The 23,014-nt window shown below is 44.4% G+C and overlaps 1 protein-coding gene across 1 annotated transcript in view; it reads right to left on the bottom strand.

Moving 5' to 3' along the window:
• LOC127443662 (prominin-1-A-like) overlaps window positions 1-23,014 on the bottom strand; it is a 73,908-nt gene that overhangs the window by 14,492 nt on the left and 36,402 nt on the right. Inside the window, exons 14-22 of the mRNA XM_051702397.1 lie at window positions 22,813-22,965; window positions 22,544-22,667; window positions 18,336-18,439; window positions 17,827-17,911; window positions 17,558-17,704; window positions 17,406-17,477; window positions 9,239-9,331; window positions 6,021-6,074; window positions 4,581-4,661 (exon numbers count right to left, since the gene is read on the bottom strand). Of these exons, the coding sequence (XP_051558357.1) occupies window positions 4,581-4,661; window positions 6,021-6,074; window positions 9,239-9,331; window positions 17,406-17,477; window positions 17,558-17,704; window positions 17,827-17,911; window positions 18,336-18,439; window positions 22,544-22,667; window positions 22,813-22,965 (913 nt within the window). The remainder of the gene's footprint in view (window positions 1-4,580; window positions 4,662-6,020; window positions 6,075-9,238; window positions 9,332-17,405; window positions 17,478-17,557; window positions 17,705-17,826; window positions 17,912-18,335; window positions 18,440-22,543; window positions 22,668-22,812; window positions 22,966-23,014) is intronic.

Genomic DNA, 23,014 nt, shown 5'->3' with positions numbered 1-23,014 from the left:
GGTAGAATCGAGACGTGGAAGTATGCATCCTTCAGGTCTACCGCCGCAAACCAATCTTGATGCCGGACGCTCGCTAGGATGCGTTTTTGAGTCAGCATCTTGAACGGGAGTCTGTGCAAAGTATAGTACTCGCAGGTCCAAGATTGACCGCAACCCACCGCCTTTTTTGGTACAATTAAGTAGGGGCTGTAAAACCCCTTCTTCATCTCGGCCGGAGGGACAGGCTCTATCGCATCCTTCCGTAGGAGGGTAGCGATCTCCGCGCGCAAGGTAGCAGCATTCTCGCTCTTCACCGAGGTGAAGTGGATACCGCTGAACCCAAGTTCCGGGCGAGGGGGACCAAGGGGACAATCTCGTCGGATTATCGGCGGGTGGGGCCTCGCAGCGGGGCGGAGCCTGAGGTGCCACGCCATGTTGTGGCCATGCTGAATTCAGGGACATCAAAGCACTTACCTGGCTCCTTGTGACCACCCCCAGAACAGCCTGGGACGGGGGAGGAAGAGGCCTGTCCTTAGTGACCCGTGGAGACTGTCACATTGGGGGTGGATTTGTGCCACAGCAGGGCACGCAGGGGCAGGGAGACCGCCGCTGGAGTGCCAAACCTGCCAAAATGGAATGGTGGACGGTGGTCGTGATGACGGCCGTGCACACTGGGTATGTGACCCAGGGAACGAGGAAACCACTCTTTTGCTGAACTGTTGGGTACTGCAACCACTTGGGCATGCGGTGAAATTAAATGAAAAGGCAACAAAAGATTCTCCTCCCGGCCCTCCAACGGGGGATGGAGTGGTCTGCTTACCAGCTCCAAAGGCAGTGGGTTTCGTCGTCCCTGGGTCGCCCATCTCAGGGGTGCTTCAAAGCCTTTTGTGGGTTCTTGATGGCTGGCCGTGAGATGGGTGGCATCTGCTTCCTGCGGTGGGCTCCACGCCGGGGCCGGGCCGAAGGGGCGGGCTGCGGCAGAGCCGGTGCAGTCACCGCAGAGGGATGCCCTTTGCGACGAGCAGGCGGGGTGCGGGATCTTGAGCCGCGCCGGGGCAGGATGTGCCGGAGAGCCTCCATCTGCTGCTTCACCGTCGAGAACTGCTGAGCGTTGGGCTAGGGGAAATCCCCCAGAGTTGGAAAGAAGCTATTAATAAGTACCAATAAAAAACAAAAACAAGGAAAGACCCAAGTAACCCGCTAAATTATAGACCAATAGTGCTATCGACTCATTTATGTAAATTAATGGAGAGGATGATAGCAGATAGAATAATATATTATTTGGAAAAAAGGAAATTTTTCTCCCCATACCAACATGGGTTTAGAAGTGGGAGAAGTACATTGGATTCAATTGTGTGTTTAGAGAATGATATAAAGGAAAGCATTACAAAATAAAGAATCAGTGATAGCAGCTTTTTTTTTTTTTTTTATGTAGAAAAAAACTTATGATATGTTATGGAAGGAGGGAATATTAATTAAACTAGAGAAGTTGGGGATAGAGAGTAGAATATATAATTGGATAAAAGATTTTCTTGCTGAAAGAGTAATAAAATTTAAAGTAGGAGAGGAAATATCAGAGAAAGGTGTGGCAGAAAATGGAATCCTACAGGGTAGCATCATAAGTCCTTTATTGTTCATAATTATGATAAATGATGTATTTGAAACAGTCGAAAGGACAGTAAGTAAATCTCTATTTTCTGATGATGGGGCTTTCTGGTGTGGAGGGAGGAACATACAATATTGTGAAAGGAAAATGCAAAAAGCATTGATGCAGGTAGGGAACTGGTCAAAAGAATGGGGATTCAAATTTTCCATTGAAAAAACACAGATGGTTTTCACAAAGGGAAAAGTTAACTGTAAGGTAAATCTTAAATTATATGAGAAAGCATTGTCAGGTACCAGTAGTAAGGCTTTTGGGGGTATGGTTTGACACAAAATTAACATGGAAAAGTCATATAGATTAAATAGAACATTTATGTATTTTAAATGTAATGAGGTGTTTAGCTGGAAGAGAGTGGGGAGCAAACAGAGAAGCTCTGAAGATGGTATTTATATCAATGATCAGATCAGTATTGGATTATGGGTGTATAGTCTATGATTCAGCCAGCAAGATACAGTTATTAAGGTTAGACAGAATACATTCCCAAGCATTGAGAATCTGCTGTGGTGCATATCCATCTACACTGGTATCAGTGTTGCAAATAGAGGTAGGGGAAATGCTGCTATGTATTAGGTGGAAACAACTGAGGACAGTGTATTGGACAAATTTAAAAGGTCAAGATGAGTCACACCCTAAGAAATCTGTAATAAAAGCATGTTGGGAGTATGGGAAAGGAAAGTGTAGAAGTTTTGGATGGATAATTGGAAACATGAATGAAATGGAATTAGGAAATCACGAAAGTATTCCAAGATTGATTATTTCAGCTGTTCCTCAGTGGATTCTACTTAGTCCAGCAGTTGACTTAACTTCGTTAAAATCAAGAGAAAAGAAAGGAAGCATGGTTCAAGAAGCTAGTATGGTAAGGGAGTATATCTGGAATAATTATAGATTTTGTACTCAAATATTTACAGATGCTTCAAAAGATCATATGAGGAATCATGTAGTGATAGCATGTTATTCCAAAAATGGAAGTTGCAGAAAAGAAAAGAATATCAGACTACTTATCAGTATACACAGGAGAACTAATGGCAATTTGGATGGCCATACAAAAATAAATGAAATAAGGACTATGAAGGCAGTTATCTGCTCAGACTCTACCTCTTCTTAATTAAGTCTGGAAGTTAAACAGTCAAATAGTAGGCAGAATATTGTAGTAGAAATACTTCAACATTTGTATATTTCGGAACAAAGAAATATAAAACTTTTTTTTTCTTTTTTTTTTTTTGTGAGTCCCAGCTCATGTAGGGTAGGAGGGAATGAAATTGCAGATAAGCTGGCGAAAGAGGCAACGGAAAGAAGTGACGTAGATATATAAATTCCATACAGTAGATCAGAGTTCAAAACAATAATAAAGAGACAATCAAATCAATCCCGGCAGAGCCACTGGGATCCAGGGGTGAATGTGAGAAATTTGAGGGAATACATAAACTCAGCAAAAAAGAAACGTCCCTTATTCAGGACACTGTATATGAAAGATAATTTTGTAAAAATCCAAATAACTTTACAGATCTTTATTGTAAAGGGTTTAAACAATGTTTTCCATGCTTGTTCAATGAACCATAAACAATTAATGAACATGCACCTGTGGAACAGTCATTAAGACACTAACAGCTTACAGAGGGTAGGCAATTAAGGTCACAGTTATAAAAACTTAGGACACTAAAGAGACCTTTCTACTGACTCTGAAAAACACCAAAACAAAGATGCCCAGGGTCTCTGCTCATCTGCGTGAACGTGCCTTAGGCATGCTGCATGGAGGCATGAGGACTGCAGATGTGGCCAGGGCAATAAATTGTAATGTCCATACTGTGAGACACCTAAGACAGTGCTACAAGGAGACAGGAAGGACAGCTGATCGTCCTCGCAGTGGCAGATCATGTGTAACAACACCTGCACAGGATCAGTACATCTGAATATCACACCTGCGGGACAGGTACAGGATGGCAACTACAACAGCCCGAGTTACACCAGGAATGCACAATCCCTACATCAGTGCTCAGACTGTCCGCAATAGGCTGAGAGGGGCTGGACTGAGGGCTTGTAGGCCTGTTGTAAGGCAGGTCCTAACCAGACATCACCGGCAACAATGTCGCCTATGGGCACAAACCCACCTTCACTGGACCAGACAGGACTGGCAAAAGGTGCTCTTCACTGACGAGTCGCAGTTTTGTCTCACCAGGTGTGATGGTCGGACTCGCGTTTATCGTCGAAGGAATGAGTGTTACACCGAGGCCTGTACTCTGGAGCGGGATCGATTTGGAGGTGGAGGGTCCATCTTGGTCTGGGGCGGTGTGTCACAGCATCATCGGACTGAGCTTGTTGTCATTGCAGGCAATCTCAATGCTGTACATTACAGGGAAGACATCGTCCTCCCTCATGTGGTACCCTTCTTGCAGGTTCATCCTGACATGACCCTCCAGCATGACAATGCCACCAGCCATACTGCTCGTTCTGTACTTAATGCAGCTGGTGGCCACACCAGATACTGACTGTTACTTTTGACCCCCCTTTGTTCAGGGAAACATTATTCCATTTCTGTTAGACACATATCTGTGAAACTTGTTCAGTTTATGACTTAGTTGTTGAATCATTTTATGTTCATACAAATATTTACACATGTTAAGTTTGCTGAAAATAAAAGCAGTTGAACGTTTCCACCTTTGATTTATTTATATCACTGTTGGTTTCGTTTATCGCTGTTAATCGAACGTTTTTGTTTGAATAAACAAATTTTCCTGTATTGGAATCACCGTTTCCCGCTTCCTCATTCCATGGAGCTAAAGGTCTTGTTACAATCTTATGATAGCTTCATGTAAATGTATCTTGTTTTAAGGAAGTTTATATATTTTTGCTGGAATACAAGACAAAATATTGATTAAGAAAATGCAGTGTATGAATATATAGATAAAGATATTAACTTAAGAAATGAATGTATTTGTACCTGTTTGACCACATGTGAGGCATTGTTGGAGATGAGATACTCTGCTGCCTCAATGGCACTCAGGACATTTGTCACTTTAATCTAGAGAAAAGGTTGTGAGAAATATAAATGTGGGTAAAATCCATATATAAGGGAATGCAAATTCACACATTTCTTGCTGTACTACAGTATCCCCAAAAAGTATTTAAATGCTTACTGTAAGCCAAGGGTATGAATGGTATTGCATTAACAAATATCCAGTGTGGGGAAAATTACTCCACTACAGATAACTGTACTCTGCTTTTTCCATGAAGTAATCACTAAAGTAATCGATCACATTACTAACTTTCTAAAGATGGTAACTTTCTACAACCCCTAACACTTTTCACAGAACAGTTTCTGTTTTCAGCTCATTGAATTCAAAATAATGTCTATACAGTATTTCCTCCTTGTCCATGACATATGCAAGTCATACAATCAGCACCACGTCCTTCAGCTCTTACAGAAATGCTAACAGGTGTACGTATGAGCATAATTCATGTTTTAAATATATTCTACATAAATAATATTATTTTAGTAATATGTGCAATCCAAGTAATGTAACTGAAAGCCAGCAGCTGTAACCTGACTACAAGAATTTGAAATGTAATTTGTTACACTTTTTGGACGAAGAAGTAGTTCATCATATATATGAGAACAGTAGTAGCATTATTTGTTTGCAAAAGCCAATAATGCAACGAAAGAAATTCAGTTTCAGTATGGCCTAAGTGTCAAAATACTTGTTGGGGTCAGTGTACTGTACATTAATATACTGTGCATTCAGAAAATATTTAGACCCCTTCATTTTTTTTCACATTTTATGTTGCGGCCTTATGCTAAAATGCTTTAAATTATTTTCACATCAATTTACACTCCACACCTCATAATAACAAAGAAAAAAAAAAGATTTTTGATAAATTTGCAAATGTATTAAAAAGAAACATTCCCCAGATCTGCGCCTCAACACAATCCTGTCTTGGAGCTCTGCATACAGTTCCTTTGACCTCATGGCTTGGTTTTTGCTCTGATATGCATTTTCAGCCGTGAGACCTTATATAGACAGGTGTGTGCCTTTCCAAATCATGTCCACTCAAATGAATTTGCCACAGGTGGACTCCAATCAAAGTGTAGAAACATCTCAAAGATGATCCAGAGAACATGTACCTAAGCTAAATTTCAAGTGTCATAGCAAATGGTCTGAATACTTATGTCAATGTGATATTTCATTTTTTTTCTTTTTAATTAATTATCAAAGTTAATCTTTTTGCTTTGTCATTATGGGGAATGGAGTGTAGATTGATGTGAAAAAAATAATAATTTAAAGCATTTTAGCATAAGGCTTCAACATAACAAAATGTGAAAAAAATTAAGGGGTCTGAATATTTTCTGAATGCACTGTAAATTGAGTGTTTGTTTACTTACAGGAAGTTCTTTGGATGATTTCTGAAGTAGTCTGATGCTCTGACCTAGGGTGCTCTACAAGAAAAAAAAAAATGTGGTCAATACTTCAATCACTGTATCATCACTCAATACCTTAGTCACTGGTGTTTCCCATTGTTCCCTATCTGTCACTCACTCGACGTTGTGTCGATTTAGTGACACTAGGGGTCGCCCTTGGGAGCCCCAAACACCTCTGATGCGCAGGTAGACCTGTTCACTTCCCGGAAATCCTCCCACTGCCCGCTCTGGTATGCCCTGACCGGCACAGATGCGCTGGCACACAGCTGGCCCCGGGGGCTACGCAAGTATGCGTTCCCCCCAGTGAGCCTACTTGCACAGACACTGTGCAAGGTCAGGGAGGACGAGGAGCAGGTCGTCCTAGCAGCACCTTACTGGCCCACCCAGACATGGTTCTCAGACCTCACGCTCCTCACGATAGCCACCCTCCCGGCGAATTCCCCTGAGGAAGGACCTTTTTTCTCAGGGACGGGGCACCATCTGGCACCCACGACCAGACCTCTGTAATCCCCACGTCTGGCCCTTGGACGGGACGCGGAAGACCTAAGTGGCCTACCGCCCACGATGGTAGACACGATCACTCAGGCTCCCTCTACGAGGCGCCTGTATGCCTTGAAGTGGCGTCTGTTTGCTAAGTGGTGTACTTCCCGACGCGAAAACCCCCAGAGATGCACAGTCGGGTCAGTGCTTTCCTTCCTGCAGGAGAGGCTGGAGGGCCGGCTGTCCCCCTCCACCTTGAAGGTGTACGTGGCCGCTATAGCGGCACACCACGATGCAGTTTACGGTAAGTCTCTTGGGAAGCATGACCTGGTCATCAGATTCCTTAGAGACATGAAGAGGCTGAATCCTCCCAGACCGCATCTCATCCCCTCGTGGGACCTCTCCATGGTCCTTCGGGGCCTACGGGGAGCTCCATTTGAGCCCCTGGAGTCAGTTGAGCTAAAGGCACTCTCCTTGAAGACTGCCCTCCTGACTGTGCTCACTTCCATCAAGAGGGTAGGGGACCTGCAGTTGTTCTCTGTCAGTGACACGTGCCTGGAGTTCGGTCCGGGATACTCTCACATGGTACTGAGACCCCAACTGGTTCGGGATCAGGTGGTGAACCTGCAAGCGCTGCCCCAGGAGGAGGCAGACCCAGCCTTGTCGTTGCTGTGTCTGCGTGTGGTGGCGTCTTGGGATCTGACCAATGGCGCCTCTTTAGCAGAAATCTGCAGAGCAGTGGGCTGGGCAACACCCAATACCTTCACGAGGTTCTACAATCTCCGGGTTGAGCAGGTCTCGTCCCATGTTGTCAGGTACGAGCAGGTACGTTGCGGGACAGCTGGCCAGATGTACCACTTGCGTATAGTGCCTTTCCCCTCCCGGAGGCGAAGACGTGCACTTTTTACCCCCAGTCGTGTTCACGAAGTCGTGGACCCTGGATGTCATTCCTTCTTAGCCCTGTGGCAGGCGAGATTGCTGAGAAACTCGTTGCCGGCCCAGTACATGTGCTAACTTGGCCATGTATTGGGGTAGGTGCTCCACATGCGCTGGTTGCCCATATGTAACCCCTTGTGATGTATCTTCCGCGAGACGGTTCCCCCGTTGGTGAACCCGCGTCTTCCTGATCACCCGTGTTTGTAGAGCTCCTCCCCCGGGTAGGACCTACCACGGGGACTTCTCCACATGAGACACTGCCGACAAGACTTAGTAAGACCATGTGATGTATTTCCACATAATTTCCTCCCCCTTGGGCAGGGTGTGGTCTCTACGGTGTCTTTCCCTTGGGAGTGACACCCCCCCGATGCAGACACTATATGGCCCCCAGCTGAATGATTTTTCCTTTTGGGGAGAAGAGAAGAGGCCACGGCTGGGGCAGCCAGTCCCCATTTTTTGGGCAGTCGACTTGTCCCCGAGGTGCAGGGGACCGTACGACGCTTGTAAGAGCATTGGGGCAGGTTACGTGACGGCTGGGTGCACTGGCTACGAGGCACATATTGGTCTGCCCATCTCGCACCGCCAGTTCACGTAACACAGTTCGGCTAGCGGTGGCATTTTGTATAGGGACCCCTAGTGTCACTACATCGACACAACGTCGAGTGAGTAACAGATAGGGAATGTCCTGGTTACTTTCGTAACCTCCGTTTCCTGATGGAGGGAACGAAACGTTGTGTCCCTCCTGCCACAACACTGAGCTACCTGCTGAAATGGCTGGGACCTTTTATCGGCTCCTCAGCACAAAACCTGAATGAGTGGTGCAAGCTAGCTCCTTTTATAAACGTATGTCCGGGGGAGTGGCATGCAAATTCCACTTGCCAATTCCCACTGGCCTTTTCTCAAAGATCAGAGGTGTTTGGGGCTCCCAAGGGCGACCCCTAGTGTCACTACATCGATACAACGTCTCGTTTCATCCATCAGGGAACGGAGGTTACGAAAGTAACCAGGATGTTTTTCTTTTAAGTTTTTTTAGAAAGTCAGGCTCTAATGTGTTTTTTAGACATACACTAACACAATTTATTAGACACTATAAACACAAAGTCGTTCAGAAAAACTCCTGACGAATCACTCTGCACAAACACACTGAGCAAAAAAGAGGACACTTTCACACAGGACACGTTCTTACGTTCATTTGTGCTATTTTTTTATTGTTTTTATGTGCAAACATGCGCTACACGGACGTCTTTGACCACTGCACCACATCTAGCTGTTTTTTCAGCGTCACACGAAAGGATGCCATGTTTTTAAGACACTGTGTTGAGTTTTAAAAAAAGAGTTTCAGAAAACACCTCTCAAGACCTGCACTTTGTTCCGTTCCGTTGTCTTGCTTTTTTAATCTCAAGAATGCATTCTGTGTGAACAGCCCCTTACACAATCTAACTTGCAAATACAGACATTTAAAAAACACATCAGAACTACTGAACCCATTAAACATTACTCCACATTTACTGGAACACAGTTTTCAAAAGTACATGGATGTCAGACTGATTTTCATCGTTGGACTTTCACAACACATGATCTGAACAGTTGGCTTACCCTTGCTTTCACAAATTTCTGTGGTCCCATTTGAAAAAAATTGAATAAAGAGAAGGTTTGGCGGAAGAGTAAGGAAAAGGGATGATCTATTGAATTGGAAGAGTGTAGTTTCTAATTGTGTGTGTGTGTGTGTGTGTGTGTGTGTGTGTGTGTGTGTGTGTGTGTTTTACCATAGCCTGCTCCATTGGCACCACTTGTTCTTTGTGGATTTGTCTGATGCTGCTGGCATGACCCTTGAGTGCATTTTCAAGAGCTCCACGTGGCTGAGAAAGAGAGAGAATATGAAAGGATAAAAGTACATAAATTCAACAGTTAGTTCCTATCCTCTAATTTGACAAGAGTTATAATATTATGATTAAAGTTTCACTAATGTATTAAATATTAATCTCATAACACAAACACTCAAACAAGCTGTACATTTTCATGTCTTAGACCAACAGTTGGTGCTCAAGTACTCTAAAAGACCCTCAGTCATATTTCCATTCGCGTACACACACACCCAAATCACAACGCTGTTTCCCGTAGATGTGTGTTTTACTCTCATGAATGTAGTGCTTGTGTTCCTCTATGTTGGAGGGGAGACCACCATAAAAAGTTTAAAAATGTTCCAGAGACTGACGTCTCTGTGTTGATAATGTGAGGCATGCTGCACTGAGTTTGATAAATACAAAGTAAATAATATCCAACGTCATAAATTGCTAATATATGGTTGTGATTGCTGCACCTTTAGGTTTTAAAGTTGAAATATCACAGCAATCTTCACTAAAGAAATCTGCTAAAAAAAAAAAGTGTCCATGTTTCTTAAAGTAACAGATTAACTGAATAACTTGATATTTTATCAATATACACTCACTTAGTACTTTATTAGTAATACCTGCACACTTATTCATGCAATTATCAGCCAATCGTGTGGCAGCAGTGCAATGCATAAAACCATAAAGATACAGGTCAGGACCTTCAGTTAATGTTCACATCAACCATCAGAATGGGGAAAAAATTTGATCTTAGTGATTTGGACCATGGCATGATTGTTGATGCCAGATGGGCTGATTTGAGTATTTCTGTAACTGCTGATCTCCTGGGATTTTCACACACAACAGTCTCTAGGGTTTACTCAGAATGGTGCCAAAAACAAAAAACATTTAGTGAGCGGCAGTTCGGTGGACATAAACGCCTTCTTGATGAGAGATGTGAACGGAGGATGGCCAGACTGGTTCGAGCTGACAGAAAGGTTACGGTAAATCAGGTAACTTCTCTGTACAATTGTAGTGAGCAGAATAGCATCTCAGAATGCACAACATGTCGAAACTTGAGGCGGATGGGCTACAACAGCACAAGACCACACCGGCCACTTTATTAGGACCATACACAGCAAAATCCCCAGTGTTAAATGTACACTCCTGGTGTTTATATGGTTCTCTCTCGCTGGTGTTAAAAAATAACACTGAAGCAGTGTTGAATCTACAGCAGATAATTAAATAAAGTAGACACACTCACACTTCTAACTGACCCTTTTCAAAATAAGAAAAACCTGCTTTCAGCTAATTGTATTCTCTCTCATCACAGTACAATAACACTTGTTTAGATTAAATACTATTGCACTGTTGGAAGAGAACGTCATGGTTACTTTCGTAATCTCTGTTCCCTGATGGAGGGAACGAGATGTTGTGTCGATGTAGTGACACTAAGGGTCACACTTGGGAGCCCCAAACACCTCTGCTTTTTTGAAAAAAGGCCAAAGGGAATTGGCGAGTGGAATTTGCATGCCACTCCCCCGGACATACGGGTATAAAAGGAGCTGGAATGCAACCACTTATTCAGGTTTTGTGCTGAGGAGCCAAAACCAGGTCCCGGCCATTTCAGCGGGTAGTTCAGTGTTGTGGCAAGAGGGACACACCGTCTCGTTCCCTCCATCAGGGAACGGAGGTTACAAGAGTAACCATGACGCTCCCTATCTGTCACTCACTCAACGCTGTGTCGATGTAGTGACACTAGGGGTCCCTATACAAAATGCCACAACTATCCGAACTGTGTTACGTGGACTGGCGGTGCGAGACCGTTGTGTGCCTCGTAGCTAGAGCACCAGGCCATCACGTAACCTCCCCGAACGCTCTTATGAGTGTCGAACGGTGCTTCAGGAACAAGTCGACTGCCCAACAATAAGGACAGGCTAGCCTAGCCGAGGCCTCTTTTCCTCTTTTTTCTCCCCAAAAAGAGTGGAATTTGTTAACCGACTGGGAGCCATAAGTGTCTACGTCAGGGGGTGTCCCTCCCAAGGGGAAGACACCGCGGAGACCACACCCCACCCAAAAAGAGTATTTTGAGTGGAATACGTCACATGGTCTTACCGAGTCTTGTCGGAAGTATGTCATGTGGAGAGGTCCCATGGTAAGTCCTACCCGAAGGGGGAGGAGTTTCTACAAAGCATGGCGACCGGGGGCAGAGGGGCCTCTGCCCAAGGAAGACGCAATTTACCGACAGGGAAACAATTTTGCGGAAGATATCACATGGGGTCGCCTTCGGGGAACCAGCACATGTGGAGCACCTATCTCAGTACAGGGCCTCATTAGCACATGTACTGGGCCAGCAGCGAGTTTCTCCGCAAACTCAACTGCCACAGGGCTAAGGAGGAAAGTCATCCAGGGATCACAGTCTGTGAACACGACTGGGAGTCAAGAGCACACGTCTTCACCTCAAGGGAGGGGAAAGGTGCTATGCGCAAGCGGTACACCCGGCCAGCTGTCCCAGAACTTACCTGCTCGAGCCTGCCAATACACGGGACAAGACCGGCTCAACCCAGAGATTGTAGACCTCGCAAAGGTGTTGGGTGCTGCCCAGCCCGCTGCTCTGCAGATATCTGCCAAAGAGGTGCCACTGGCCAGGGCCCAGGAGGCCGCCACACTCCTGGTAGAGTGGGCTCGTAACCCCGCAGGGGGTGGCACATCCTGAGCCTGATATGCCATTGCGATGGCGTCAATGACCCAGTGGGCGATCCTCTGTTTGGAGACAGCGCTTCCTTTCCGCTGTCCACCAAAGCAGACAAAGAGCTGCTCAGAGCTTCTAAAGCTCTGCATGCAATCCAAATAGATGCGTAAAGCTCGCATCGGACACAGCAATGCCAAGGCTGGGTCTGCCTCCTCCTGGGGCAGTGCTTGCATGTTCACCACCTGATCGCTAAAAGGGGTCATGGGAACTTTGGGCACATAGCCCGGTCGGGGTCTCAGGATCACAGAGAAGGACTACAGAGAGGTCCCACGAGGGGACGAGGCATGGTCTGGAGGGATTCAACCTCCTAGTGCCTCTCAGGAACCTGATGACCAAGTCGTGCTTCTCCAAGTACTTACGGCTACATACACCTTCAAGGTGGCGGGGGTCAGCCGCCCCTCCAGCCTATCCTGCAGGAAGGAAAGCACCGATCCAACTGTGCATCTCTGGGGGTCTTCGCGTCAGGAAGAACACCACTTAGCGAACAGACGCCACTTCAAGGCATACAGGCGCCTCATAGAGGGAGCCCTCGCCTGAGTGATTGTGTCTACCACCGCAGGTGGTAGTCCACTTAGGTCTTCCACGTCCCGTCCAAGGGCCAGATGTGGAGATTCCAGAGGTCTGGTCGCGGGTGCCAGATGGTGCCCCGTCCCTGAGAAAGAAGGTCCTTCCTCAGGGGAATTCGCCGGGGGGGGGGGGCTGTTGCGAGGAGCATGAGATCTGAGGACCATGCCTGGGTGGACCAGTAGGGTGCTACTAGGATGATCTACTCCTTGTCCTCCCTGACCATGCACAGGGTCTTTGCAAGTAGGCTTGGGGGAAATGTGTATTTGCGTAGTCCAGGGGGCCAGCTGTGTGCCAGCGCATCTATACTGAGGGGTGCCCCGATCAGGGCATACCAAAGCGATCAGTGGGAGGATTCCCGGGAAGCAAACAGGTCAACCTGTGCTCAACCGAATCGACTCCAAATGAGCTGGACCACCTGGGGGTGGAGTCTCCACTCTCCCTTGAGCGTAACCTGTTGTGACAGCGTGTCTGCTGCGGTGTTGAGGTTGCCTGGTATGTGAGTGGCTCATAGCGACTTGAGGCGCTGTTGACTCCAGAGGAGGAGACGGCAGGCGAGTTGTGACATGCAACGGGAGCGTAGACCAACTTGACGGTTGATGTGGGGATACCATATGCCCCAGGAGCCTCTGAAAAAGTTTCAGAGGAACCGCTGTCCTCCATCCGAACGCCTTCAGACAATTCAGCACCAACTGTGCGTGCTCGTTTGTGAGGCGCGCCATCATCTCCAAATGAGGTGCGAGTCCAACTCCAAACCGAGAAAAGAGATGCTCTGAACTGGGGAGAGCTTGCTCTTTTCCCAGTTGACCCGAAGCCCCAGTCGGCTGAGTTGCCGGAGCACGAAGTTCCTGTGTGCGCACAGCAACTCTCAAGAGTGAGCTAGGATTAGCCAGTCGTCAAGATAGTTGAGGATGCGGATGCCCTCTTCCCTTAGCGGGGCAAGGGCTGCCTCTGCGACCTTCGTGAAGACGCGAGAGGACAAGGACAGGCCAAAGAGGAGGACCTTGTACTGGTACGCCTGGCCTTCGAAGGCAAACCGCAGGAAGGGTCTGTGTCGAGGTAAGACTGAGACTTGGAAGTACGTTTCCTTCAGGTCTACCGCCGCGAACAAATCTTTATGTCGGACTCTCGCTAGAATGCGTTTTTGTGTCAGCATCTTGAACGGGAGTCTGTGCAAAGCCCGGTTCAGGTCCAGGATTGGTCGCAACCCACCACCTTTCTTTGGTACGATGAAGTAAGGGCTGTAGAACCCTTTCGTCATCTCGGCTGGAGGGACAGGCTCTATCGTGCCCTTGTGCAGAAGGGTCACGATCTCCGCAAGCAAGGTAGCGCCGTTCTCGGCCTTCACCGAGGTGAAGCAGACGTCACTGAACCTGGGCAGGCGCCTGGCAAACCAAATCACGTAGCCGAGTCGGACGGTCCGGGTCAGCCATCGCGACGGGTTGGAAAGTGCAAGCTACGCGCCCAAACTCCCGGCGAGGGGGACCAAGGGAATGATCACGTCGGACATACCGGCGGGTGGGGCCTCGCGGTGGGGCAGAGCTCAAGGTGCCACATCGAGGGGACTCGAGGCCCATGGCCGTGCTGAGTCCAGATACATTGAAGCACATACCTGGCTCCTGCTGCCCACCATATGATTGGCCGAGGAGGGGGGAGGAGGAATCTCGTCCCCGTAGTCCACCGGAACCAATCCCATGTGGGCGTGTTTGTGCCACAGCTGGGCACACAGGGGCGGGGGGTCCGCCGCTGGAGTGCCACACCTGCAAAAATGGGACGGTGGATGGTGGTCGTGACAACAGCCGTGTGCACCGGATATGTGACCCAGGAAACGAGAAAACCACTCTTTTGTTGAACTTTTGGTTACCGCAGCCTCTTGGGAATGCGGCAAAAAATGAAACAAAGGATTCTCCTCCCAGCCCTCCACCGGGTGATGGAGTGGTCTGTTCACCAGCTCCAGAGAAACAGGTCTCCTCGCCCCTGGGTCGCCCGTCTCAGGGGCGCTTCGAAGCCTTCCTCGGGTTCTTAGCAGCCGGCCGTGAGATGGGTGGCGTCTGCTTCCTGTGTTGGCTCCATGCCGGGGCTGGGCCACGGGGGTGGGCTGCGGTGGAGCCAGTGTTGTTGCTGCAGGAAGACACCCTTGGCGACGAGCAGATGGGGTGCGGGGTCTTGAGCCACGCCGGAGCAGGATGTGTTGTATGGCCTCCGTCTGCTGGGAAAAGTCCTCGATGGTGTCCCTGAACAGGCCAACCTGGGAGATGGAGGCATCAAGGAACCGTGCCTTGTCAGCCTCTCGCATCTCAACCAAGTTGAGCCAAAGGTGGTGCTCCTGGACCACCAGGGTGGACATCGTCTACCTGAGAGACCGCACTGTGACCTTCGTCACCCGGACAGCAAGGGTCAGAACTACCCTCGTGTAGCTCTTTTAGCGCCTTGGCTTGGTGTACTTGCAGGAGAGCCATGGCGTGCAGGGCGGAGGCGGCTTGTCCAGCGGCTCCGTAGGCCCTAGTCGTCAGGGACAACGTAAACCTACAGGCCCTGGACGGGAGCTTCGGGTGCCTTATCCACCTGGGGGATCACCGAATACCCCCTGGCCGCTCCACCATTGAGGGTATTGAGAGCGGGGGAGCTGAAAGACCGACACCAGGCAGTAAAATGTGCCTCCCATGATCTTGTCAGCTCCTCATGCACTTCTGGAAAGAAAGGAACCGTGGAGGGGCATGGCCGTGGGCGGCGCCCTGAGCCCAGGAACCAATCGTCGAGCCAAGAGGGTTCAGGGGAGAGTGGAGGGTTCCACTCTAGCCTGATGCTCGCGGCCGCCCGGGAAATCATGTCCATCATTTCCGCGTCGGCCTGAGACTGGCCTACCATTCCCGAAGGAGGAAGCCCAGCCAAAGCCTCTGCATCTGACTGGATGAGCCCGCTCTCCGATGCTGCGCTCAATAACTCATCATCTTCCCGGGCTCCCAACAAGAGGTGGAACTCGCCCTGAGACGAGCCGGCGGTCTCATCCGAGCGCCCGACTGGGGCAAGCGAGCGTGCTGGGGAATGGGAGGTCCGTGGGGGGATACCCAGCGTAGGTGGTCCCATTGATGTCCCCAAATTGCCCCCAGTGCTAACCGACGTGGCCTCAAACCCATAGGTAGAAGGACCGGTGCGGGGAGCCGCTGGGGTGGCTTGCTTTCTTATGAAAGCAAGCCGCGACCGCAACATTGCCATGGTCATGTTCTCGCAATGAGGACATGACCCATCCACGAACGATGTCTCCACGTGGGCAGCGCTCAGACACGTAAGACAGAGATTGTGGCTGTCAGAAGCAGAGACATAACGACCGCAACCAGGAATAACACACAAACGGAAAGGCATCTTTAAAAAGACGTTCCTTGTGTGCCACTCTTTTTGTGAATAAAAATATACTCTTTTAGAATATACTCTCTTTTTTCACTCTGTCGAAGCGCCCAGGGGCATTCTCTGCACTCCACGGGTGCAGAGGGGGAGAAGCCGCTGAAATGCGCCGTAAATCCAGCAGTTTTGAGGTGCGTCTTTGGAGGGAATTGAATTCAGTGCACTGAATACAACCGCTCGGCTCCTAAGAGAAAATCTGAATGAGTGGTTGCATACCAGCTCCTTTTATACCCGTATGTTCAGGGGAGTGGCATGCAAATTCCACTTGCCAATTCCCATTGGCATTTTTTCAAAAAAGCAGAGGTGTATGGGGCTCCCAAGGGTGACCCCTAGTGTCACTACATCAACACAACGACGAGTGAGTGACAGATAGGGAACTTGATAATACAGAATAAGGTTCAAATGCCTAACCTAAGATAACACTAATCACCGTAATGTTGACTTAAAATAAAAAAATAAAATAAATAATAATAACACAAAATCAGCAACGCTAAATGAAGCTAAAGCTTTATTAATTCCTAATCTTTTGCACACATGAAAAAAAATCCCAAAATTACTTATAATAATAGAACATGGCAATGTTGTATTTTGAGCATTTTCAAGCTTTCCCCCATCAGATGCTGAGACATTTCATTTGTTGTCTAATAACATATTTTATTTGCAGTTGATGTACATCTAATTTTGTGTGGCTGTAAGACAGATTTAATTGTTGTGGTGTTTGCCGGTCTGTTCTCTTGATTTCCTGTTCTTGTTGTTTCTCTTTCCTTCAGTAGACTCTGCTTGTTAACATCAGGTGTCATCACTAATGATCAATCATCACTCAGAGAGTGTATCTACTTTATTTATTTATCTGCTGTAGATTCAACACTGCTTCATTGTTAGTTTTTAACACCAGCGAGTGAGAACCACATGAACACCAGGAGTGTACATTTAACACCGGGAATTTTGCTGTGTAGTGTTCCTAATAAAGTGCTAAGTGAGTGTACCCCATAGGAAAAAAATTAAAATAAATATGAGATCTTGTTAATATCTGATATTAAATGGAGAGCAAATTAAGACATTTGCTGAAGTCTCCATTCAAGACCCCAGTAATCTTACATGTGTCTCCTCTAGAGTTTAAGAAGAGATCAGACTTTCATTGTATGAAAAAAGGTGCAATGAAAGTGAATGGGGACTGAGGCTAACATTCTGTCTAACATATTTTGTGTTTCACAGAAGAAGAAAAAAGTATTAAGTGTAGGCAACTGCATGAGGGTGAATAAATTATGACAGAAATTTAATTTTTGATTATGAAAGAGCAAATTCTGCACAATACAGTTTTACTACAGTATGTGCCCTCTGGAAAATAGTAGGATTGTTGTGTTGTTTAATTTGCATTTGACTCACCAGCTGGTCTGCTTGAGCCTCAAGGTCATTAGCATAGGACAGAAGATCCACAACGGTCACTCCTTTATTTACCTGCCAAACAAATCACACACATATTAAAGTGTGTTGTGTCATTGTGCCTCTAAGTGACTTTATGAAAGTGTGTGGGTTACCTCTGATAAATAAGCCTGATAGTCAATTTCTCCAATGCCTGTGTTGGCGAAGTCGATGAGGTTATCTTTGCCCTCATGTTCCAGAAGAATTATTCCTTGGAGATCCACACTCACACTATTAAATATCTTGGCCAATTCTTGGTTATACTGTTAAGAAACCACAAGCACAGTAATATTTGTGCTTAGCTCAGGCCTCACATCATATTGACATGCACGAAAAGGTGTGAAATGCTTTTGGTCATTTTGAAATCTGTTCACTTATAACGCACCACTGTGACATTGAGGAACCTGTTGAAGTTGAACTTGGTCTCCAGTTGTAGCGCTGAATATAAGCCATGATTCTCATAACAATCTCTATGAGCAAGAGAGAGAGATAAAGAGAGGGAGAGAACAGTAAATCAACACATCTCCTGATAAAAGAAACATTTGTGTCATACTGTAAAACAAATTACATACTGAATCAAATCCTTCTAATGAAGCATTAGACATCAAACAAAACAAGTTTACTTAGCTATCTGTAAGGGGGGCATACTGTGTCACAGACTTGAATTGTTTTAATATAACACTAATTAAAATTACTATAGACTAACCCTAACCCTTTTAGAATTTTTCAAAACAGTATTTTCTTTATTTATTAATACATTTTTCAGTTGGAAAAGGTTTCTAAATGTTCCCAAAGGGCGGTTTTGTGAAATTTAGCTCACTTTTGGGGACAATTTTGTACCCAAACTATAGCTAAGTACTGTTCACACACACACACACACACACACACACTTACCGGTACATACTGCCGACAGTAAGGTCAATGTTTGGATCTTGAAATAGCATGCCAGGTAGGAAGTTTTTTTTGGCAGGATGGACCATATATGGTGTGTCAATGATCTGCACATTATTAAAAAACATATGTCAATTTTCTAAACTAATTACCACAGTGGAGATGGGTGATAATGTATTAGTATATAAAAGGCATCCAAATTGTCATGCATCATAACGTGAAAGATTTTTGCTTTGTGTGACCTATATAATTTAGCTTGCATAACCTTCTGCAGTGTTACAGTGGAATATTAGACCATTATAATAATCATGCTTACAGACCATTTAGAGTCAAGAGCATTTTACTCTCTAATTACAGGATGAATGAACACACTCAAATCCATGTAAAAGTCATTAGCCACAGACAGGATTTCCTATGTGTATAAGTTAGTGTATGCAAATATGAGTTGGCTGTGTCTTGTTTTGAAGGCTGTGTGCTCCGGAGGTCACATTTGTTGGCCGCATACGTCACAGAGGTCTCGTTTCAGAAAAGTGAGTAGGACACTCCGGATGCAGCCTTCGAATGTGGCCTTCTTTCACAGGAATTCAGAGGATGTATCTTTAATTAGCACTCACAACCCACAATTCTTTGCTTCAATGGAAAATTACATAATGTCTTTGAAAACATTATGCTGATTTACCCGAAAATATGCTGTTCAAATGCAAGTAATGTTAATTCCCAAGTTGAAGTACCTCAGTAGATGGGAGTAAACTATATAATATGTAAAATTATAATAATGCAAGATAAATTATTATAAAGTAAATATCAAAGTACAGCCGCAAAATCCATTTTCTTTTCTCTCTAGATCCTTATAACTCTCCTGAAGTTTACCTCAGAGATTCCCTTCTCACTCAGAGCGCTCGTGTAGGTTGAGAGCTGTGTGCCGTCATAGCAACCTTGATATATTCTGTTTCCATTTGTCCTATGAAGGCTGTCTCATTTCACCCTTAAAAGCATACCTCGGGTCTTAAGAGACATCCCTCTTTTCGAGTTGTGCCCACACCTCTTTAGTATTCCTCAATCTATCTCTTAAAAATAGTGTAACACAAAAAAATGCCAAAATTGTAAAAATATATATATATTTTTATAATGGTTTAAGTACCTGAAGTGTATAGGGTCATTAGAGACCCTATATACAGTATGTAATAGTGTTGTTTTGTTTTGTTCTATTTCTTTGTTTATTACAATCAAAATGAGCACTATATTCATTCAAATAAATACATTATCACATTGATTTTTTTTTTTTTTTTTTTTTTTTTTTGTGTGTGCAACAGTGGTAAATTATCTGTATCCCATATACATGTACACATACATATATATAATATATATGCTATTTCTTACTCAAGGTGGCGCTGTTGTTTCAGTGATTGATTTGGTTTACATTTGACATTGCTATTTGATTAAGAAACAAAATCAAAGTATACTATAGCAAGTACAACACATGAACAGTATGATTTGACTATTGTCATTTGGGTGAACTATTGAAATTATGTAAGTTGTGCATCTTTTTAGATTTAGAATAAGTGCCTGAGAAAATACATGTGTATCTTATGTGTAGATTATGTGTTATGTGTAGCTCAATATTTGACAGCCAGTTGCATCTCATGAAATTTCAGTGTGAAAGTAATGAATCCTGTTCCAGAGTTGTCCTGATCTGTTGCATAATCTCTTTGATAAAAACTAAAACATAAAAATATATAAAAATATATTTTATTTTATTATTTTCTAATTATCTTGAAAATATTTTGAAAATGTTACACTATGTGGTCATTTTATAGATACATTTTTAGAGTGTTGGGTGAAATTCCCATGCATTTAAATGTTAAATGAAGCTAATTCTAAGTTAAGGATGCTTGGTATACTGCTGCCTACAAAGGATGTGTCCTACCTAGTGCCCGAACTATATATCGGCCGGCCGATATTAGACTTTCACCGATATATCGGTATCGGCGTATATGTTTACCGATATGCACCGATATGAAAACTTTTTTCAGAACATATAATGCAGAAAACAATGCTTTAGAATTGGTGTCATAGCGTAGTTTGTCCAGCAGAGAACGCTCCGACTCCATTGTTTACAGAGCTGACGGTGGCTCTGCAGACAGGGCGGAGTTAAGCTGTGTGTCTTCACGGTAAGTTGCTGAAATACATACTGGAAAGTTAATAAACAATGACCCCATTATTTTCCCTTTTCAATATTACTAATATAACGTTAACCCTGTCCCTGACAACCATGTCACTCGCGTTTATCTTTGCTATTGTTTGCTTTGTTAGCCAGCTATAGTATGTCAGTGCAGTCAGTATTGTAGCAGATTGAAAGGTAAACATCAGAGCATCTTTTTGCAGCTCAGCAGACAACGGTGCGGTGGTGGATTGTGTCTGTTGAGTGTTGATTTCACGCTATATTATTACCTAGTTTGTGAAACACAATGCTGGAAAGTAAAATAAACAACATACGTCTTTTACTCTCCGTGACAACGAGCTTATAGCTAACTAGCTAACCACGTAGCTATTTCATTGTTGTCAGCTGAGTGGAAGCTAATGAGTAAACATGTATTCACCAAACTGTTTTGTTCAGGATTCACAATTTGGAACCCCCTTCAACCAAACAATTCCAGTCATTGCATTCACAAAATGTAATATTTAAAAGTCTGGTTTTCCACCATTGAAAGTTTCCCCATAACTTGCATAACAGAATACGGTGTAACACCGCTGCCGCTGTTTATCTTGACTCGGCAGTATTACTATAGTAAGCATTTGACTGATACTAAACAGTACTGATGTTTATTTAGCTATTTATTTTATTTTTATTTATTCTTTATTTTAATGGTCAGCATTTGACTGATACTAAACAGTACTGATGTTTATTTAGCTATTTATTTTATTTTTATTTATTCTTTATTTTAATGGTCAGCATTTGACTGATACTAAACAGTACTGATGTTTATTTAGCTATTTATTGTATTTTTATTTATTCTTTATTTTTTCAGTGTTCATTTCTAGAATTTGTTGACAATGTATAATAAGAATGTCAAATATTCTTTGATAAAAGTATTTGTTTAAAAAAGCAGCCTGCTGAGTACCTTTGCATAGTCATATCGGTGCAAAATCGGTGAAAAATCCACATAGAAAAGGTCTGTTTTCATTCCAGCTCAAAGATTAACTATATCGGCCATCATATTGGTAATTGGTGAATTTTTCCTCTCTAAAATCAGTATCGGTCTCAAAAATCCCATATCAGTCAGGCTCTAGTCCTACCTAGTAACATATTTCGAAACGAGACAGAGCTTATGTGTATGATCGGATGTTCAGAAACCAACCCTGGATTTACATTTTCTCATAAATCTCCAACCCCCTTTTTTAAAACTTCTGTTTAAGTATGCACACACACACACACACACACACATCTCTCTCTCTCTCTCTCTCTCTCTCTTTCTCTCTAGCTAAACCACAGTTTAACATAAATACAAGGACTGCAGTGTTGTATGAGTTTTGTACATTAATTCAACAGTTAGTTCCTAACCTCTAATCTGGCAACAGTTATAATATTATGATTAAAGTTTAATTCATGTATTAAATTTTAATCTCATGGCACAAACACTAAGACAAGCTGTACATTTCCATGTCTTAGACCAGCAGTTTGTGCTCAAGTACTCTGAAAGACCCTCAGTCATATTTCCATTCGTGCACACACACTCACAAATCACAACGCTGTTTCCTGTAGATGTGTGTTTTACTCTCATGAATATAGTGCTTGTGTTCCTCTATGTTGGAGGGGAGACCACCATAAAAAGTTTCAAAATGTACTTGTCTGCTTTCGTTGTCCATTCCAACAACTACACAAAGTTTTTACTTGCATCTCCTATTTTCTATAAGACTTGAAAAAGATGTTACCCAAGATTGCTGGGAATTTTTCTCCAAATTATTTATTTTTTCTTTTTATTCTATAGTGTTCATTTAAGCTATTTTCTCTTTCCATCTTTTGTATTTTACTTTGATCACCAAAGATCAGACTAGCACACATGCATTTGTGATCCTGTGTGATATAATTATCAGTTACTTACTGTAGAGTCATCTGCTCCTTCTTGGATCTTTAACAAAAGCAGAATCTATCTACCACTATAACCCTCATTAAATTAGTTGTATCTTATCTATGAATAGTGTATCAGTACCTTATACAGCTGTCTATTAGCAAGCGGCTCACACAGAAGCTTCTCAACATTCCCTCCGACAATAAACGTGGTGACTACAACCCCCATGAGCACCCAGGAGAAGATGAAGCTGAAGCCAACAGATCTGATCACCAACAGAAAAAAAAAAAAACATTTTAAAATGCAATTTGCACAAAGCAATTATGTTAATTTCAAATGTTTTGAAACTTAAGCTACGTCCTTTTAAGTGTTTAATGTGACAATACTCTAGTGTTGTCATGGTAACTCACGCCATCAGCAGGTTTCCTCCAGTGTTAGACAGACAGCCACGAGTGGTGGGTGTGGCATTTTTATCATAGCCGCATGATCCACACAACAGCCCCAGGAAATTAAAGGCCAAAATCAGCATGACCGTACAGCAAATCACCACACACCCTATCCATCTAGAGACAGACAGAGATAGAGAGATAAAGATATGAACCAAAGGTGAAA

This window comes from Myxocyprinus asiaticus, chromosome 7, assembly GCF_019703515.2.
Source record: "Myxocyprinus asiaticus isolate MX2 ecotype Aquarium Trade chromosome 7, UBuf_Myxa_2, whole genome shotgun sequence".
NCBI lineage: Eukaryota > Metazoa > Chordata > Actinopteri > Cypriniformes > Catostomidae > Myxocyprinus > Myxocyprinus asiaticus.
The sequence above is the reverse complement of the archived record's forward strand: the minus strand, read 5'-3'. Positions and strand labels throughout refer to the sequence as shown.